The following is a 15,310-nucleotide window of genomic DNA, read 5'->3' on the forward strand; positions in this document are numbered from 1 at the left end:
TGGGTTGTCACCCCATCCAGGATGTCCCCCGTCTTGTGCCCCATGTCCCCTGGGATAGACTCAAGGCTCCCTGTGACCCGGAGTAGAACAAGCATGCTTTGACCCATCCCGGGTTAAGTGTCTGAAAAGAAATGAAGAAATCCTCACCAATAACATCATGTTGTTTTTTTACAGTGATTTCATGCGGTCTCTCATTAGTAAGATGGACTTCAAGTCTTTGGAGATGAAGCTGTACAAAGCAAAGGTACATTTTTTGTGTTCATTACCATTTTAAATATAAGCATCCCTCTCCTTCCTCATTTATATGTTCAAATTTCTCAACCCAAACCCCCCCCACCCCCCCACACCCCCCAACCTCTCTCAACTTAGGCTGGGACGGCAGGCTAATTACAGTGAAATAAAGACCGCTAAACGCTTTGAAGGGCAATTTGAAATGAAAAACTAGCCGTGCACGAGCGAGAATTGAGAAGAGAAGTAGGGTTTTGCGCTCTACCTTCCTTGCTTCCTCTCCTCCTCTTCTCTCCTTTATTCACAGATTACAAGCGGTAATCTCATTAAAGTAGCCGGCGGTGTACGGCCAGTGCTATGCGCTCTGTAATCAAGTAAAGACACCCAGCTCACCTCAGACGAGGCATATAGAGTGGCCATTGAAGAGCAAGGGCCGGTCGGACACGCTGAACACAGAGGACGTGGAAAGGAGAGGAGACTTTGAAAGCCTGTGTCTAAAAAGGGGCCGCTGAGGGAAGTTGAGCCCCCGCTGCCAGTTCTTAGGGTGAGCGGAGAAAGGGCCGGCTAATTACAGAGCAAGCATGAGGTGGAATTGTTATTGGGAGGAGTGAAGAGGGGAGTGGGCATATTGCCATGGGATTATAGGAAACACACACACACACACACACACACACACACACACACACACACACACACACAGCCTTAGTCATTACCTTGGATGCATTTAACTGTGCAAACAGGTGCACTTACAGAAGAGCCAGAACAAGCTGCTGTAACTCGAGCCTCTTCAGACACACGTCTGAATGGGGGCACACACACACACACACACACACACACACACACACACACACACACACAGGTAATGAACACATTAGCCTCTTCTAACCAGCCTTCTCCACTAAGTTGTGATGAAGTCGCTGTAAACACATTCCCAGTCTGTTTCATTCTCCTTCCATTCAAATGAGCCAAGACATGAGAAACGATGAGATTCACACTGAACTTAGTCAGTAGTTTGCACGCACACATTACTCACACTCAGAACTTTTCTTGGTAGTATTTATTCTTGATAACGAGGCTTAGAATTTGTAAAGGCATGCTGCGGGGGTCTCCTAGATGAACAGTGAAAGAACCACAAAATAGCAACGTTTCATACGGAAAAGGGTACTTTCTGGGTTTAATGAACTCAACAACATGATTCAGTTCGCACTACTGTTCACAAATTTGTAGCAATTTGTACAACTTAATACAAAGTTATAACGTTTGGGTTAGGGGCGGGGTTAGTGTCTGTACCTTTAGTTACAAATTCACTTGTATTATTTCAAACTAAATCCCAACACTCACCATTTAGTTCATCCATCCATCCATCCATCCATGGACAAGGTCATGGGGGAGCCTGGAGCCTATCCCAGGGAGCCAACCCTGGGTGGGGTGCCAACCCATCGAAGGGCGCAATCGCACACCAATTCACACAATTTAGACACGCCAATCAGCCAACAATGCATGTCTTTGGACTGGGCGAGGAAACCGAAGTACCCTGAGGAAACCCCCAAAGCACGGGGAGAAAATGCAAGCTCTACATACACAGGGTGGAGGCAGGATTCGAACCCCCGACCCTGGAGGTGTGAGGCAAGCGTACTAAACACTAATCCAACGTGCCCCCAGGAACAAGTATGTTTATCAGAATGTAATATGTTACAAAGTTAAGTATATTACAGTGTTAACATCTTAGAGATTAAAGCAAATCTTTAAAGCATACAAGAAACCCTGCTAGCAGTTTTTTTTCTGAAACAACAAGCTAGAACCTCAGGTAGTATAGTACCTATAAACAATGCTTCCCTCATCAGCTTCTTGTCATGTTAACAGGAAAGCAAAAAACTTACAAAGCTGTTACAAAGCACTGACACTGGAGACTCCTTCCATAAATGTTCAATAAATGTCTCCTTTACAGAAAACTTTGCACTTTTTTTCTGTAAATCTGTTCCACCTTAAAAGTCGCTGTTACTACAGAAACAAGATCGAGCACATTAATATACAGTAAGCAAGCCTGTGAGTTGTCAGAGCTGCTGTTATAGAGAATTAATCAACACTTTCGGACCAATCAGATTTGAGAATTGAGATGGTTTATGTACCACACGATGTACGATGAACACAACCGAAGGAAGTTCACGAAAGCGAAATCTGCAGTAAAATGCATCATGTGAAACGTACATTGTGTGTTTGTTTTGCAGCAGTTGTTCCTGTTCCTGCTGGAGGGCCAGTCTGAGGGCAGCGAGGCACCACAGGGTCGTATCAGTGCTGAACAACTGCTTGTGGAGCTGAAGGCAGGGGGGATCCGTGAGGAGCAGGAGGAAGAGGTCAGGCGTGAACTCCGTAGCCTTCGCTCCCTCGACCTGCTTGACTTCCTCGCACACCTGCCCCTCTTCATCCTCATCCACAACTCCGTCATTGCCAACCCGCTGGATGACTCTAGCAACCTGTGACAGAAACACCAAAGCTGTGTTATGTTTTAAAGGCAGCATCCAAATCGCATGCAAGCCATATTGTCAGGATGCCCTGTCACAGCTTCTAGTGCACCTTACTCACGATATTCGTTTATTCACTACCGCTTATCAACTTCGATCAGCAATAAAACTGAACATGAATACAATTTTCTGTGTGAAAAAAAAAAAATGCTTCGTTTAAGAAATGTCACGGTACACCAAAGGAGCAGGTCGTTTCATTTTGCCGTTCATCGAGATGAACTTTGACCTGCAAATGATGTGCCTAAGGTAGGGCTGTGGTCTGTTCAGTCTGTAAAACTCAAATAAAGGAGTTATTAGAAGTCATACTGGACTTTTTGTCTCATTTTCTTCTTAATGTCCATTGGCGCACGTATGACAAGAACATGACATCAGGATTGCCTAGTGAGTAATGGCAAGAAACAAATCCAATGTGTCTTTGTAATGAGGATGACTCAAGGCATGTTTAAGCAGTTCATGAACAATCGTTCGTTGTGAAGTCTTGCGAATCCCTGTTTTTGCGTACGTTCCAAGCCTTTTTATTACTGGTTGTGTTTAGGTGCCTTGATGCCTCAGGGATTACCCTCTGTACCTGTTGAATTTGATTGTTTATTCTCTGACCCCTTCCTCTGTGATTTCACTTTGTGATATGTATTATACCTCTTGCAAACTCTTCCTCACTCTGCCTCTGAGTCTCCACTTTGTGTTAAGACCAAAATATCAAATTTGGGTCTCACCAGAACTGGGAGACTTTTATGTTTGCTGAGTCTCCGAAATGTCACATGGCAAACTCCAAACAGGATGTAGAGGTTCATATGTTCTCCCTGTGTCCATATAGGTTCCCCACAAACTCTAAGCTGCCCCTAGGTGTGAATGTGTGTTCTGCTATCCAGGGTGTATTCAGACTTTATGCCAAATATTCCCAGGATCGCCTCCAGATGCACCCCGACCAGGATAAAGCACTTACTGAAGATGAATGAATGAATGAATACATATCCATAGCAACCCCATTTCAGAGAAGATAAAACCCTTAGCCATTTTAAGTACTCTTGATGAACCCTATCGAGCTGGATCTCACCTGGAATGCAGTGTAAGTCTTCCTAAAAATAGAAATGTTCAATGACAGACCTGTAATGAAATAAACATGTTTTTCTTTCCATGCAACTGATCAGTGTTGATCCTGACCTCGACCATGATGTCAACACCAACCAAGGAGCTCAAAGAACCATAGTTACACAAGCATAGATTTCACATAACATCCATGCACACAAACACACCGGTGGAAGAAATTTTCCATACTACCATTGAGCTGAGTAACCGTACCTCAGGAAGTGTGCCGCACAGAGCGAGTGCTGTCTGTGGTCCTGAACATGTTCAGCTTGATAACTCTCTACATCTCCATCAGAACACTTTTTTTTTTTCTGTAATGTCTCTCTTTGCTGTAGACAAAATGAATAATGCATGACTACTGCAGAACCGGTAATAATATGTTTTTAAAGTGAACAAGCGAGGACATTGAGATCTTGCCTCTCTGCAAAATAATTGCTGGGAAAGAGAGACAGACAGGAAGCTGCGACAAATAGTGCAAAAGAGTGCACCATTAGAAAAGAGTGAAATTTGTATGTCAAAGGGAAAGGAGAGAAAAGAGAGAGAGAGAGAAAGAGGGACTAAACCCTCTCGTTTAGCCTAAAGAAAATGGCCACAGCCCTCTGCCAGGGGACCTGAGAGCCATGAAAAGCTTTCGTGGTGCTCGGGAGGAGGTGAGTGCGCTCGTCTTTAGCATCTGCAATGTCTGTTTGAGAACTTGGAGAGGCAGCGATGGCAGCACTTTGAAAGGGACTGAAAAGGAGGCGAGAGCAGTGTGATAACGAGAGCCTCCTCATGTCCCCATGAATTTTAACTGGGAGAACATCAGAGGGCTGGGAAACCAATCAGAGCGGATTAGTGTGTATGCGTGAGTGAGAGTGAGAGACTGCCTCATTGATCCACGGCATAATGAAGAGGCGATTTTCCAAACACAAGAGACAACTGCGCAGGCGCACACCCTCACACGTGCCAAGTGAACACGTTTGTAAACGAGCCACTGCTTTATAAAATACATCCATTCCTTTTCTGTAACACTTATCCTACACACGGTTACAGGGAAACATGGAGCCTATCCCAGGCAGCTTGAAGCACAAGGTGGAGGACACCCTGGACCACTAAACCACTGGACTTGGAAGTAATGGCCCAGGTAATGGTAATGGAGGGATGGTCATAGCAGGTGACATGGAGGTACTCCACATCTGCTCAGACACTTTTTCGGTTCCTGCTCGGGCCTCAGCACGTGTGGCGGACATCTCACAATGAATTGCAGCTCATCGCCTGAAGCTACTAACCTGCTGTATATTCCTGTTGATGTATCCCCACATCAAAATATCCCTGGAAAACACCAAAATCACACCACATGATGATGCATGAAAACTTTGTGTGATTCTGAACAACCAACTATCCTTTTCTGTTCATGTTTCTACCATGACTTGGTCATACTGGTTTCTCATCATGAAGACGATCCAGCCTTCCTTCCTTCTTCACAGAGATCACTCTGGTGCTTGTTCAGTCCTTTGTCATCTCGAAGGTTGGACTCCTGCAACTCGCTCTTGGCAAGTCTGCCTCTGTGCACCATCCAACTCCTAAAACTGATCCAAAATGCAGCTTGTTCTTTCACGCCATCCCACTGCTATGTCCCCTTTACAGGCTTCCTTTAGCTGCCTGCATTAGGTTTTAAACACTGAGGCTTGCCTACAAAGCCAAAAGCAGGCCAGTGCCCACCTTACTTAAAGGACTTATCACACTCTGCTTGGTACCACATTCTCTTTGAGCCTCTAACGCAGCTCAACTCGACAAATCATCCCTCAAGACACAAGGACACATTCTTATGCAGTGGTGGTTCAATAGAGCCTCAGAAAGACAGGGGTTCAAAATTCCAGCACCACCAAGCTTCCATTGTTGGGCACTTGAGAAAGGCCCTTAACCCTCTGTGATGCAGGGCTGACCCCGCTCTATGATCACAACTTCCTAACAAGCTGAGATATATCACAGGGTTTATCCAGACATCCCACCTTTCCCGGATGTTCAGGGAGTCTCCCGCATATCGATAGCAGCTCCCTGATGAACACAATTTATATACAATATCCCAAAAATCAATTTTTGGGGGGTTGCAGTGGTGGTGGAGCTACCTCTCTGAAATGAGTTTTTGCAGGCTGGGATGTCTGGTTTAGCCTTATGGTATTCTTAGACCACTGAGCTCAAGATTTTTAACATCAACTTCCTGTTTGATGCTGACCACACCCACTTAATTTGTTATTACTTTAATTAAGTCATGTTATTTCTCTCAAGCAGTTTTACTGCAAGGGCTTGTGTTTTGTGTTTTGTGTTTTGACTTCCACTTATCAAGACAGAAAATAAATCATGCTAAATTATACTGTACTATTTGGTTTTTAGAGTTATTAGAGTTTTTGACTTGTCATTACAATTTAACAGATTTAATCCAAACCTCAATAACTCAAACAAAAAAAAAAGAAAAAGAAAAGAAAAGAAGACGTCAGCATCTATATCATTTCAACTTGCATATAAATCCAGTTTTAAGAAACAAAATGTGTTGTGTGAGTGGAAAGTTCAGGCATTAAAAGCTCTATAGCTACAATATATGGCCAAAATATTATTGTACACATGGATATAATGCGACTAGTGTTTCATTCAAATATTATATTTGTAAAATTAAATCTGTACTTTGGGAGTCAATGGAATTTCTCGTACTGTTCAGGGGGTGCAAAAAAAGCATGAGAACCACTGTATCGACATAACACTGCGGGGGGGGGGGGACAATAGAAACCATCACAGAAATCCTAATGGTTTCCACTACAAATACCATTACAAGTCATCAGATGTTAACCATTAAAACCATTACCATAATTAGTCATTAATGGTATCCACTACACATAACGTGCCACCAATAGAACGCAACAAATTACCAGTAGAGACCCACAGGGACCATTACAGTTTCCATTAAAACCAATAGCTACAATTCCCAATACAACCATTAAAACCATTACAAATTCTATGAGGGTTTCTGTTGTTTTTTTTTTCAGTAGGGAAAAGTGAACAAGAGTCTCCCTTGTGCGTGAAAGTTTGTTGGTTTGTTGTCTCAAGGAGAAGGCTCCGCTGAGTGCCGGTATTCAGTCGCGCGCCACTCTCTCAAAGAGGCACGCGCCTTTCCACCGTGACGTAACGCGTGTGCTCCACTCGAGCGGCGCACGGTTTCTCCGTCCACGCGCTCGTTGAGGCGAGGCACGCGCCCCGGAACACGCACGCTCGTGCGGCGAGCTACCTGTCACAAAGCCCAACGAGTGCCTCTACTAGAGGAGCGCGCGCGCGCGCGGGTTATCCTCGGTAGTGTCACGAAGTGGCGCCTAATATTAGGAAGACACTCGAAAAAAATATAGTTATGTAAGTTATTGCTTTAATTACATTGTTTTCGGGCACACTTTTACATTAGATTAGATTAGATTAGATTCCACTTTATTGTCATAGAGCAGAGTACAAGTACAAAGCGAACGAACCGCAGTTACCGAATAAAGTTAGTTTAAATATCAGTTGCTCGCCATTTTGTGCGCATGCGCAATGTGTAGGCAAATACGCAACCTGAAGGAAAATCAGGGGATTTAATATTAAACAGGAATATCACACTTTCTCAGGCTCCAACCTATACTTCTCATTGTCGTCGACGTGGTACCATCAACGGTGCATGTTTATACCTTTACCTCCTAACTTTATTCCTTTTAAAAATTCAAATTAATTCTACTATTTCAGTGCATATACTTGGACCATAAGGACCACTGATGTACCTTTCGAGCTTAATAAAAGGTGCCCCTTCCTAAGTTAAAGAGACAGATCATGTCCCCCTTGATGGTACCAATCCAGAGACAAAGAAAAGTTCAGTTTGATACCTCTACTTCTGCAGAGCAAGTTTCACTTATAATAAACACGTATTATTGTAGCACCTACAGGAGACTTCGACCTGAAACAAACAACGCACTTTAAAATGTGCGCTAACGGTTTCCACTTCGCACAACACACACTACAGCATGGAGAAACGTGTGTACAGGACATTCCTACGTATCTGAAAGTGCACAGAGACTCCAGGGTCCACACCGAGTCTCCTGGCATTTACAGCTTTTTCTTTATCCATAGGAAAAGGCATAAGACAAGAGGTTAGAGAGCAAGTCCATTGTCTCAGAGACATAACTATAGTGAGGAGGACAGCCATGTCCAACCTCCACCACAGTCCATAACCTGGTCAATCAATCAATTTCTTTAAATCAGTTTTAATCAAAGCACAAGCTTGAGTCATAATTTATTGAGCTATTTTTTACCTATTAAATATTAGGCTGATCTGTTTATTTATGTATTTATGTATTTGTTTGTTTGCTTGCTCGCTTATGAGGTAATGGGTAATGGTAATGTATATTGTGTTTCTTCTACCAGGATAACAATCGAAGGCATAGAAAAACTAAATAACAATAAAACAATAAATAGCTGTGAGCCACTAGACTCATTATTATTGCTTCCATGGCTTTAAAAAAAATAAAATAATAACAGAGCAGCAACACACTCTGGGAGGGCAATTATACTAATATACTAATATAATTGTAATAATAAGGGAAATTATTGTGAAATGGTAGAGTGAGCATTGCTTTGAACTCTCTCTCTCTCTCTCTTTCAGTTATTCATGCATGTTGGAAACTACACCAAGATCACTTATTGTTCCTTTTGCAACATATCCAACCAATCCCCCCCAAATTTTGTAATCCAAAATAGGCTCATAACCCCCACCTCCTCAACCTCCATCCTCCTCCTCTTCCTCCCCCCAGCATCCACCCCCTCCAAATATGAAAATATTGAAACATCAAAGAATTCAATAAATATCTAGCTTAGCATGAATGAAAATCCACAGAAGCGACACAAGTATTTTAGAAACTTTTTTTTTATTATTTTATTTTATTATGAGACTAAAGTGTAAAAAATATGGATGTAAGGCATTTTCCCCTCGCTTTCTTCTTCTTCTTCGAATATTGTAAAGGCAGAGTTAAACAGGCAGTGTGGAGAGAAAATAGACCGCCGTGGTTTGGACAATAGCTGCATAACCTTTGATCACTGTGAACTCCGAGTCATATTACATGTAATTCCCGTTAAATAAGACACGTTGGTGCTGAAATCAAACTCTGGAGTGTCAAACTCCAGGAAAACAAAAACAAAACAAGAACAACAGAAGCAACAACAAGCCTAAAACCGTAAAAAGATGCATTTAGACTACACGTCTGAAAAGGCAAAGAGGTAATAAGCAACATACGGTGTTTAGGCTATATGTTTATGTATAAGCCAAAAATATATACATATTACAATGAATGTGTACAAAAACAGCATCTATAAATCTCTTACATACATACAAAAATAGTTTAATATATTTAGAAAAAACGTGATTTTTTTTTTATACAAATAGAACTTCATTATAATAAATTCCGCCGGGTTGGAAGCATAGAGTTACAGCAAAATCCCCGAGTTCACGTGAACTCTTCCAGTGCTGAATGAACACCTGCAGTGCTGAATGAACTCTTCCAGTGCTAATGTGTGTCCAGCTGAAGGTGTTAAATCAACACGGGGGATTTTGTTGTGCAGGACAGGACAGCTCTGTGATTGGGTTTAGCATAGTTTAAGAACAAATAGAATCGCATATTCAGAAAAATAGTACATCTTAAATGGATCTGTTGGGTCAGTGCGCTTTGGGCTGTAGCGAGCCCACCTGCGCATTTACTTTCTTTCTTTTTTTTTTCTTTCTTTCTTGTTTTTGCACTTGTCTGCTCTACAAGTCCTTTGGCTCGGGACACTTGGCCGATGAGTGTCGCTTTGGCCTCTCATCTTGGGTTCAATCTGTCTATATATTTGTGAACTCGGGTCTATCCAACCGGACGGGAGCGCAGACGCAGTGCCGTGTGTGTTCTCGGAGGACGCACTCGGACCTCCAGAGTGAGTGCTGACAATCTACGGAATCTTCCTAGAAAATAAAGAAGATGATGAGTAACGTTAGTTCTGCATGCAGCACGTGCACATGTGCAACAAGATAAGAAGAAGAAAGAAAAAAAAAGGGGGAGGAAACTAACCTGATGTTCAGAACCAGCTGGTGAAATCTAGGAGCTCCTGCTCTTCGGGACTGAGCGGGTCGTAGGATCCTTCGTCAGAGGAATATGAGGAGACCGGCGAGCCGGCCATGGAGTTCATGTCGTTGGAGTAGCTGTGCGCGACGCTGGGAGACAGGACGCCCGACTGGAAGGCTGCGCTCACGGCGTCGTGCTCGTCGAGCAGCTGCTGCAGGGCGCGGATGTACTCGACTGCAGAGCGCAGCGTCTCCACTTTGCTCATCTTCTTGTTGGCCGCGCCGTTGGGCACGTGCTCGCGCAGCGTCGCGAAGCCGTTGTTGACCAGCTTGACCCGGTTGCGCTCGCGCTCGTTGCGCCGCGCCACGGCGTGCGGCTGCTGCTGCGGCAGGCTGTAGCCGAAACCCGCGAAGCTCAGGCGCCGCTTGCAGCGCAGCAGCTCCGGCGAGGTCGAGCGCTGTCTCTTGGCCTGTTTGGATGCTGACTTGCCGGTGCTGTCGCTCGGGCTCAGACTCTGAGATGCGGCGGTGGCGAAGAAGCACGCGGGCGCCACGAACTGAGCCTGCTCCAAACTTAGGTCCATCTTGGCTGCGATGTCCATAACCGGAGAGATGCTTCACAAGTACAACAACAATATAAAATAAAGAGGCCTTTCTTTTCTTTTCTTTTTGGAGTGTCCGGTGGCCGCGCGTCGCGCTCGTGGCGTTCGCGTGTGACTCGCTCTCACGATTCCTTGGTATGAACTTCGAGCTTTGCAAAGCTCTCCGACCTTCTTCTGAAGCACGAGGGAGAGGCAGCGCGCCTTTTCAATACACCGACAGGCTGGCCCACGCGCTCCCCGCTCCCCTCACCCCCCCTCCCCCTCTGTCCACGCCCCTCTCGCGCTCGGGCGCTGGTGCGGTTGCAAGCGCGTACGCCGGGCGCGTGCCGCTCCTGCCTCTGAATAAACAACTCGCCGTGAAGTACGACTCGAGTTTTTCAGCCGTGGCAAACTTTTTTTCCACAATGGAAAACGCCATAACCTGTGATTTAGATCCTTCAGGGTGGATGAGACCCAACGAGGTTTCAAAGTTATCTTCGAACCTTCTATGAGCGCAAATTAGACCGTCCCGGTTACAATATCAAGCAACTTTTATTCATTTTTATTTATCTATTTATTTATTTATTTATTTTTTAAAAGAAGCGTTTCTACAAACAATGCACTGCATTTTCAGTCACGTGTGCCATTTCTATTCATTTTATATTGATAGAGCACGTGAAGACAAGTGCGGCTCAGGACATAACACCACATACAAAGTAGAATGGAATAGATTAAACAAATTAACACAGTAAAAAAAAATTTTAAAAAAGCTCCAAAAAATGATATTTTTATGATCTTTAAATGTTTGGAGTTATATTTAGATTTAGAACTGTCTCTTGATGGAAAAATAAACTGTTCCACACCCAACTCGTACCTACGCATTATTTGCACCTTTTTTTTTTTTTTTTTTTTTTTTTAACATATCGAGACCACATGCACGTCAGGCATTAATGAAAATAAACAATACATGTTTATTTGACGCCTTTACGCACAAGCTTTATATAGTTTGCGACCAACAGTATTGAGTTATAGCGTCCGTCGCTTACAAAGGCTGCAGTTTGTCCACGTCGGAAAGTGGAACTTTGAGGGGAAAATCCACGGATCAGTCGGACATGTGGAAGGGAGGAGGAGGAGGAGAGGTGGGGTGCATCCAGTGCGCTTTTGTGTGTGATTGGTTACACGCCATTTTGTTACAGTAGACGCGACACTGTCCGTTTTCTTCCACAGAGCGGAATAATTGCACTTCTTTTTTTGTTAAATTATTATTATTCAAAGGACTGAACGAGACCAAGCGACTCTCAGCAGCAGCAAGCACCGAATAATTGCGCGTGTGCGCGCGAGCGCCTGTGTGTGTGTAGGGATGGGGTGAGGGAGCAATAAATTGTGTAATTTTTCTTACTTGGCTATGGCATTCAAGATCAGACCAGCATTCAATCACCCAGCCCCCTCCATCTTTTCCTTTCTCTCTCTCTCCCTCTCTTCGCCCCCTCCTCCTTTTTAGCGCAGCAAGAGAGTTGAGAAAAGAAGCGTGGGTTCTATTCACTTTCTCCCCCTCGCCTCCCCCTCTCTCCCCTGAGCCCCGGTTCTCTGAAACCTATCTCCCATGCTCTGTCAGGACGCTCACAGGCTCCAATTAGCGCTTTGTGAAGGCTTTTCTTTCGTGCGCGCGGCCGCCGGTGCCTCCCTCTTGTTCGGGCGCTTCCACTCATAGCCGGCTGTAAGAATTAATATGGCATCCGGGCGCACAGTGACAAACACCTCTGTATGGGTTTTTTTTCCCTCCTAAACTCCAATCATGGTGGTTTTCTTTTAAACTTTTGCTTTGGATAAGAAAATAAATAAATTGGTTAATAATACTGAGGAAAAGTTTTTTTTTTACGCATGATCCGTATTGACTCTCAGAAATTCTCGGTGTTAAAACTAAGTCTGGATTAAAACATATTCATTTCCATGGTGAAGACTTGAAACAGTCAAAGTTAGCATTTAGGTATGAAATTTGCTTTCTGAAAAAGTTATTCCTCATCGTATTACAGGAGCACACTGCATGATATCAGAGACTTATCTTTATTTCTCCTTCCTTTTTGTTTTCTTTTTTTTTTTCTTCCTAAATTAAAGGATAAAGTAGAGCTTACCATTTATGCTTCATGTATTTTATCTAGCTATTGAAAATTATAGCGTAGCACTCAGATAATAGTCTTGAACAGGGGCAGTGGTGGCTTGGCAGTTAAGGCTCTGGATTACTGATCAGAAGGTCAGGGGTTCAAACCCTAGTATTGCCAAGCCTGCCACTGTTGGGCCCTTGAGCAAGGCCTTTAACGTATCATGGCTGAGGATATGCATGATGGGATATGCCGGAAAAAAAAATAATAATTTCACTTTGCTGTAATGTATATGTGACAAAGACAAACTTGTGCAAAAGAGCATGCAATAAGATATGCACATTGCATTCTCTGGTGCCTGCAATTGAACTAAAACACTATATGGACAAAAGTATGTAGACACCTGATCATAACACTCATATATCCTTGTGGAACATCCCATAGTAGCCTCCACTCTTCTGGGAAGGCTTTCCACTAGATGTAGGGGGTTTTCATTCATTAGTGAGGTCAGGCACTGATGCTGGGCGAGGAGGGCTGGGAGTTCCAGTTCATCCCAAAGGTGTTCAGTGAGGTTGAGGTCAGGTTCTGTCGAGTTCTTCCACTCCTCAACTTCTTAACCACCTTTGTGCACAAGTCCATTGTCATGCTGGGACAGGTTTGGGCCTCTCAGTTCCAGTGAAGGGAAATTATATATAACGCTACAGCACACAAAAACATCCTATATACACGATAGTGTGCTTCCAACTTTGGGGCAACGGTTTGAGAAAGAATCACACGTGATTGTGATGATTGGGTGTCCACATACTTATGGCCTCCTAGTGTGCCAATACACACACTCGAGTTTCTCTTCAAACAAACCAGACATTAATATCGGGCCACTGAAAGGCGCTATCTGTCTTTAAAGCTCAGGGTTGTGAAGCTACGTTACACAGAAACCTACAACAAAAGCCCTTAATGATCGCGATTCAAAAACGGTCCAGCATTATCTCTTAAACGCGCACTCATCCACGTCCACCGAGCATTGGCGTGAACCTAGGCGTTAAACGATGTTACACAGACTTAACCCGATGCACTCGGGAGATAAGGCATGCACATGATGTGCTGAACCTTTCACTGCTATCACTGATGTTAACAACACTGATGTTTGTCTATGAGAGAGAGAGAGAGAGAGAGACTTCACCTTTTGAAATGATCCATTACTCCATAATTCCTTACAAACTTTCCCATTGGACATTACCTTATTCCACTGCACGATGGCACAGGTTCCCAACCCTGGTGCTTCATGGAGAACTTCCTCTCCTGCACATGTTTTGTTTTCCCTGCTCTAACATACACATTTCAGCTCTGCTCATTAGCTGTTGAGTTGAATCAGGTGTGTTACGAGCAGGAAAAGACACTAAAATGTTCAGGGATGGGAAGCTGTGCTGTGCACTGTGAGATTTACTACACAACATACTTCACTGAACTGTAATTTGAGGCGAAAATCTCCACCAGAGTGTGTTTTCGATATGCTTCTCATTGTAGATGAACTTCCAGTAGACTAGATGGCTTAACGGAGATGCTGAGTAATTTCCCGAACAGGAGAGCGACCCCTGCTCAGTGCGCATGCGCAGTGCGTGTTCGATCTTGGCCGCAGAAACTTCCCGAGCGAGGTGGCCAAAAATGTGTCAGTTGATATTGAACTCGTAATACGGCTTGGTCTGGTTGATTCTTGGATATTTTAGGGGAATTTTGAGTTGGAGTTCAACAGTCACTGCGTTTCAGTATGATTTGATCTGAGAAGATGATTATGAATTAATATTCAGTGGTGGTGAAGTTACATTAACTCTACTCTTCTATCCTCTGATATAGTTTTATACGATTCCTACCAGATAAATCATATCCTGATCATAACCTCTCTGTGCGTTTTTTTTTTTTATGTAAAGCAATCCATGTTCTATAAGGCTACATAAGGAGCAAAAATCTGCACATTATATATTAAAGCATTAAAGATAAACACATAGGCCGCTGTAGAAATTCATATAAAGTTGGTCTTTGGAATAAAGTAGGTTAACACTGACATCTAGTGGATAGTTGTGGTAAAAACAGGGTGAACTCGGGAACATTTGGTCCTTAAGAGCTGGTTTGATTGATCTAAGGTGCAAGATGAGTTTTCTGAGTTCTGAAATCCTAACTATTTTCTAATTACTCTGCTTGAAAACAAAAATCAATAGAAACCATTACAGAAATTCTAATGGTTTCCACTACAAATGCCATTACAAACCATCAGCTAACCATTAAAACCATTACTGGTGCTTAATGCTATCCACAAGACAACATTCCACCAGTAGAAGACATCAAATTACCAGTAGAGACTCAAAGGGACCATTACAATGTCCAGTAAAATCAATACAATTCCCATTATAACCATTAAAAGTTCTCTAAGGGTTTCTATTGGTGGGTTTTCAGCAGAGTAAATGAGTGGTGTAGTAATACTAAACAAACATTGAGAATAAGGGTTCATAATCAGCACCTTTGGGTCACTATAAAAGTTCTTCTCACAGGCCCGCAACCAGGACAAACCTAGGACTAGACTTTGGATATGTTATTTATTTGTACAACCCCCACCCCGCCCCCATTCATTCCTGTTCATATATCCGTATGACAATGTATCCTGAACATATTTGCACTTTATTCCAAATATAATCCATACGGTTACTGCCATCTAACTTT

The 15,310-nt window shown here is 43.4% G+C and overlaps 2 protein-coding genes across 2 annotated transcripts in view; one reads left to right on the top strand and one right to left on the bottom strand.

Moving 5' to 3' along the window:
* LOC128623149 (uncharacterized) overlaps positions 1-3,284 on the top strand; it is a 48,766-nt gene extending 45,482 nt beyond the window's left edge. The window contains exons 13-14 of the mRNA XM_053650036.1: positions 175-244; positions 2,457-3,284. Coding sequence (XP_053506011.1) covers positions 175-244; positions 2,457-2,708 — 322 coding nt within the window. The 3' untranslated portion in view covers positions 2,709-3,284. The remainder of the gene's footprint in view (positions 1-174; positions 245-2,456) is intronic.
* A 6,475-nt stretch (positions 3,285-9,759) lies between these two features.
* Positions 9,760-10,668, bottom strand: ascl1a (achaete-scute family bHLH transcription factor 1a). Its single transcript, XM_053650621.1, has 2 exons — positions 9,926-10,668; positions 9,760-9,819 (listed from the first exon to the last, which is right to left on the bottom strand). The coding sequence occupies exon 1, from the start codon at positions 10,518-10,520 to the stop codon at positions 9,933-9,935; it is 588 nt and encodes a 195-aa protein (XP_053506596.1). The 5' UTR covers positions 10,521-10,668; the 3' UTR covers positions 9,760-9,819; positions 9,926-9,932.
* Positions 10,669-15,310: the final 4,642 nt, after the last annotated feature.

The sequence above is a fragment of the Ictalurus furcatus genome, chromosome 19 (genome assembly GCF_023375685.1).
Source record: "Ictalurus furcatus strain D&B chromosome 19, Billie_1.0, whole genome shotgun sequence".
Classification (NCBI taxonomy): Eukaryota; Metazoa; Chordata; class Actinopteri; order Siluriformes; family Ictaluridae; genus Ictalurus; species Ictalurus furcatus.

Coding starts and splice junctions, on each gene's coding strand:
- ascl1a (XM_053650621.1), bottom strand. CDS start 10,520: ATGGACATCGCAGCCAAGATGGACCTAAGTTTGGAGCAGGCTCAGTTC.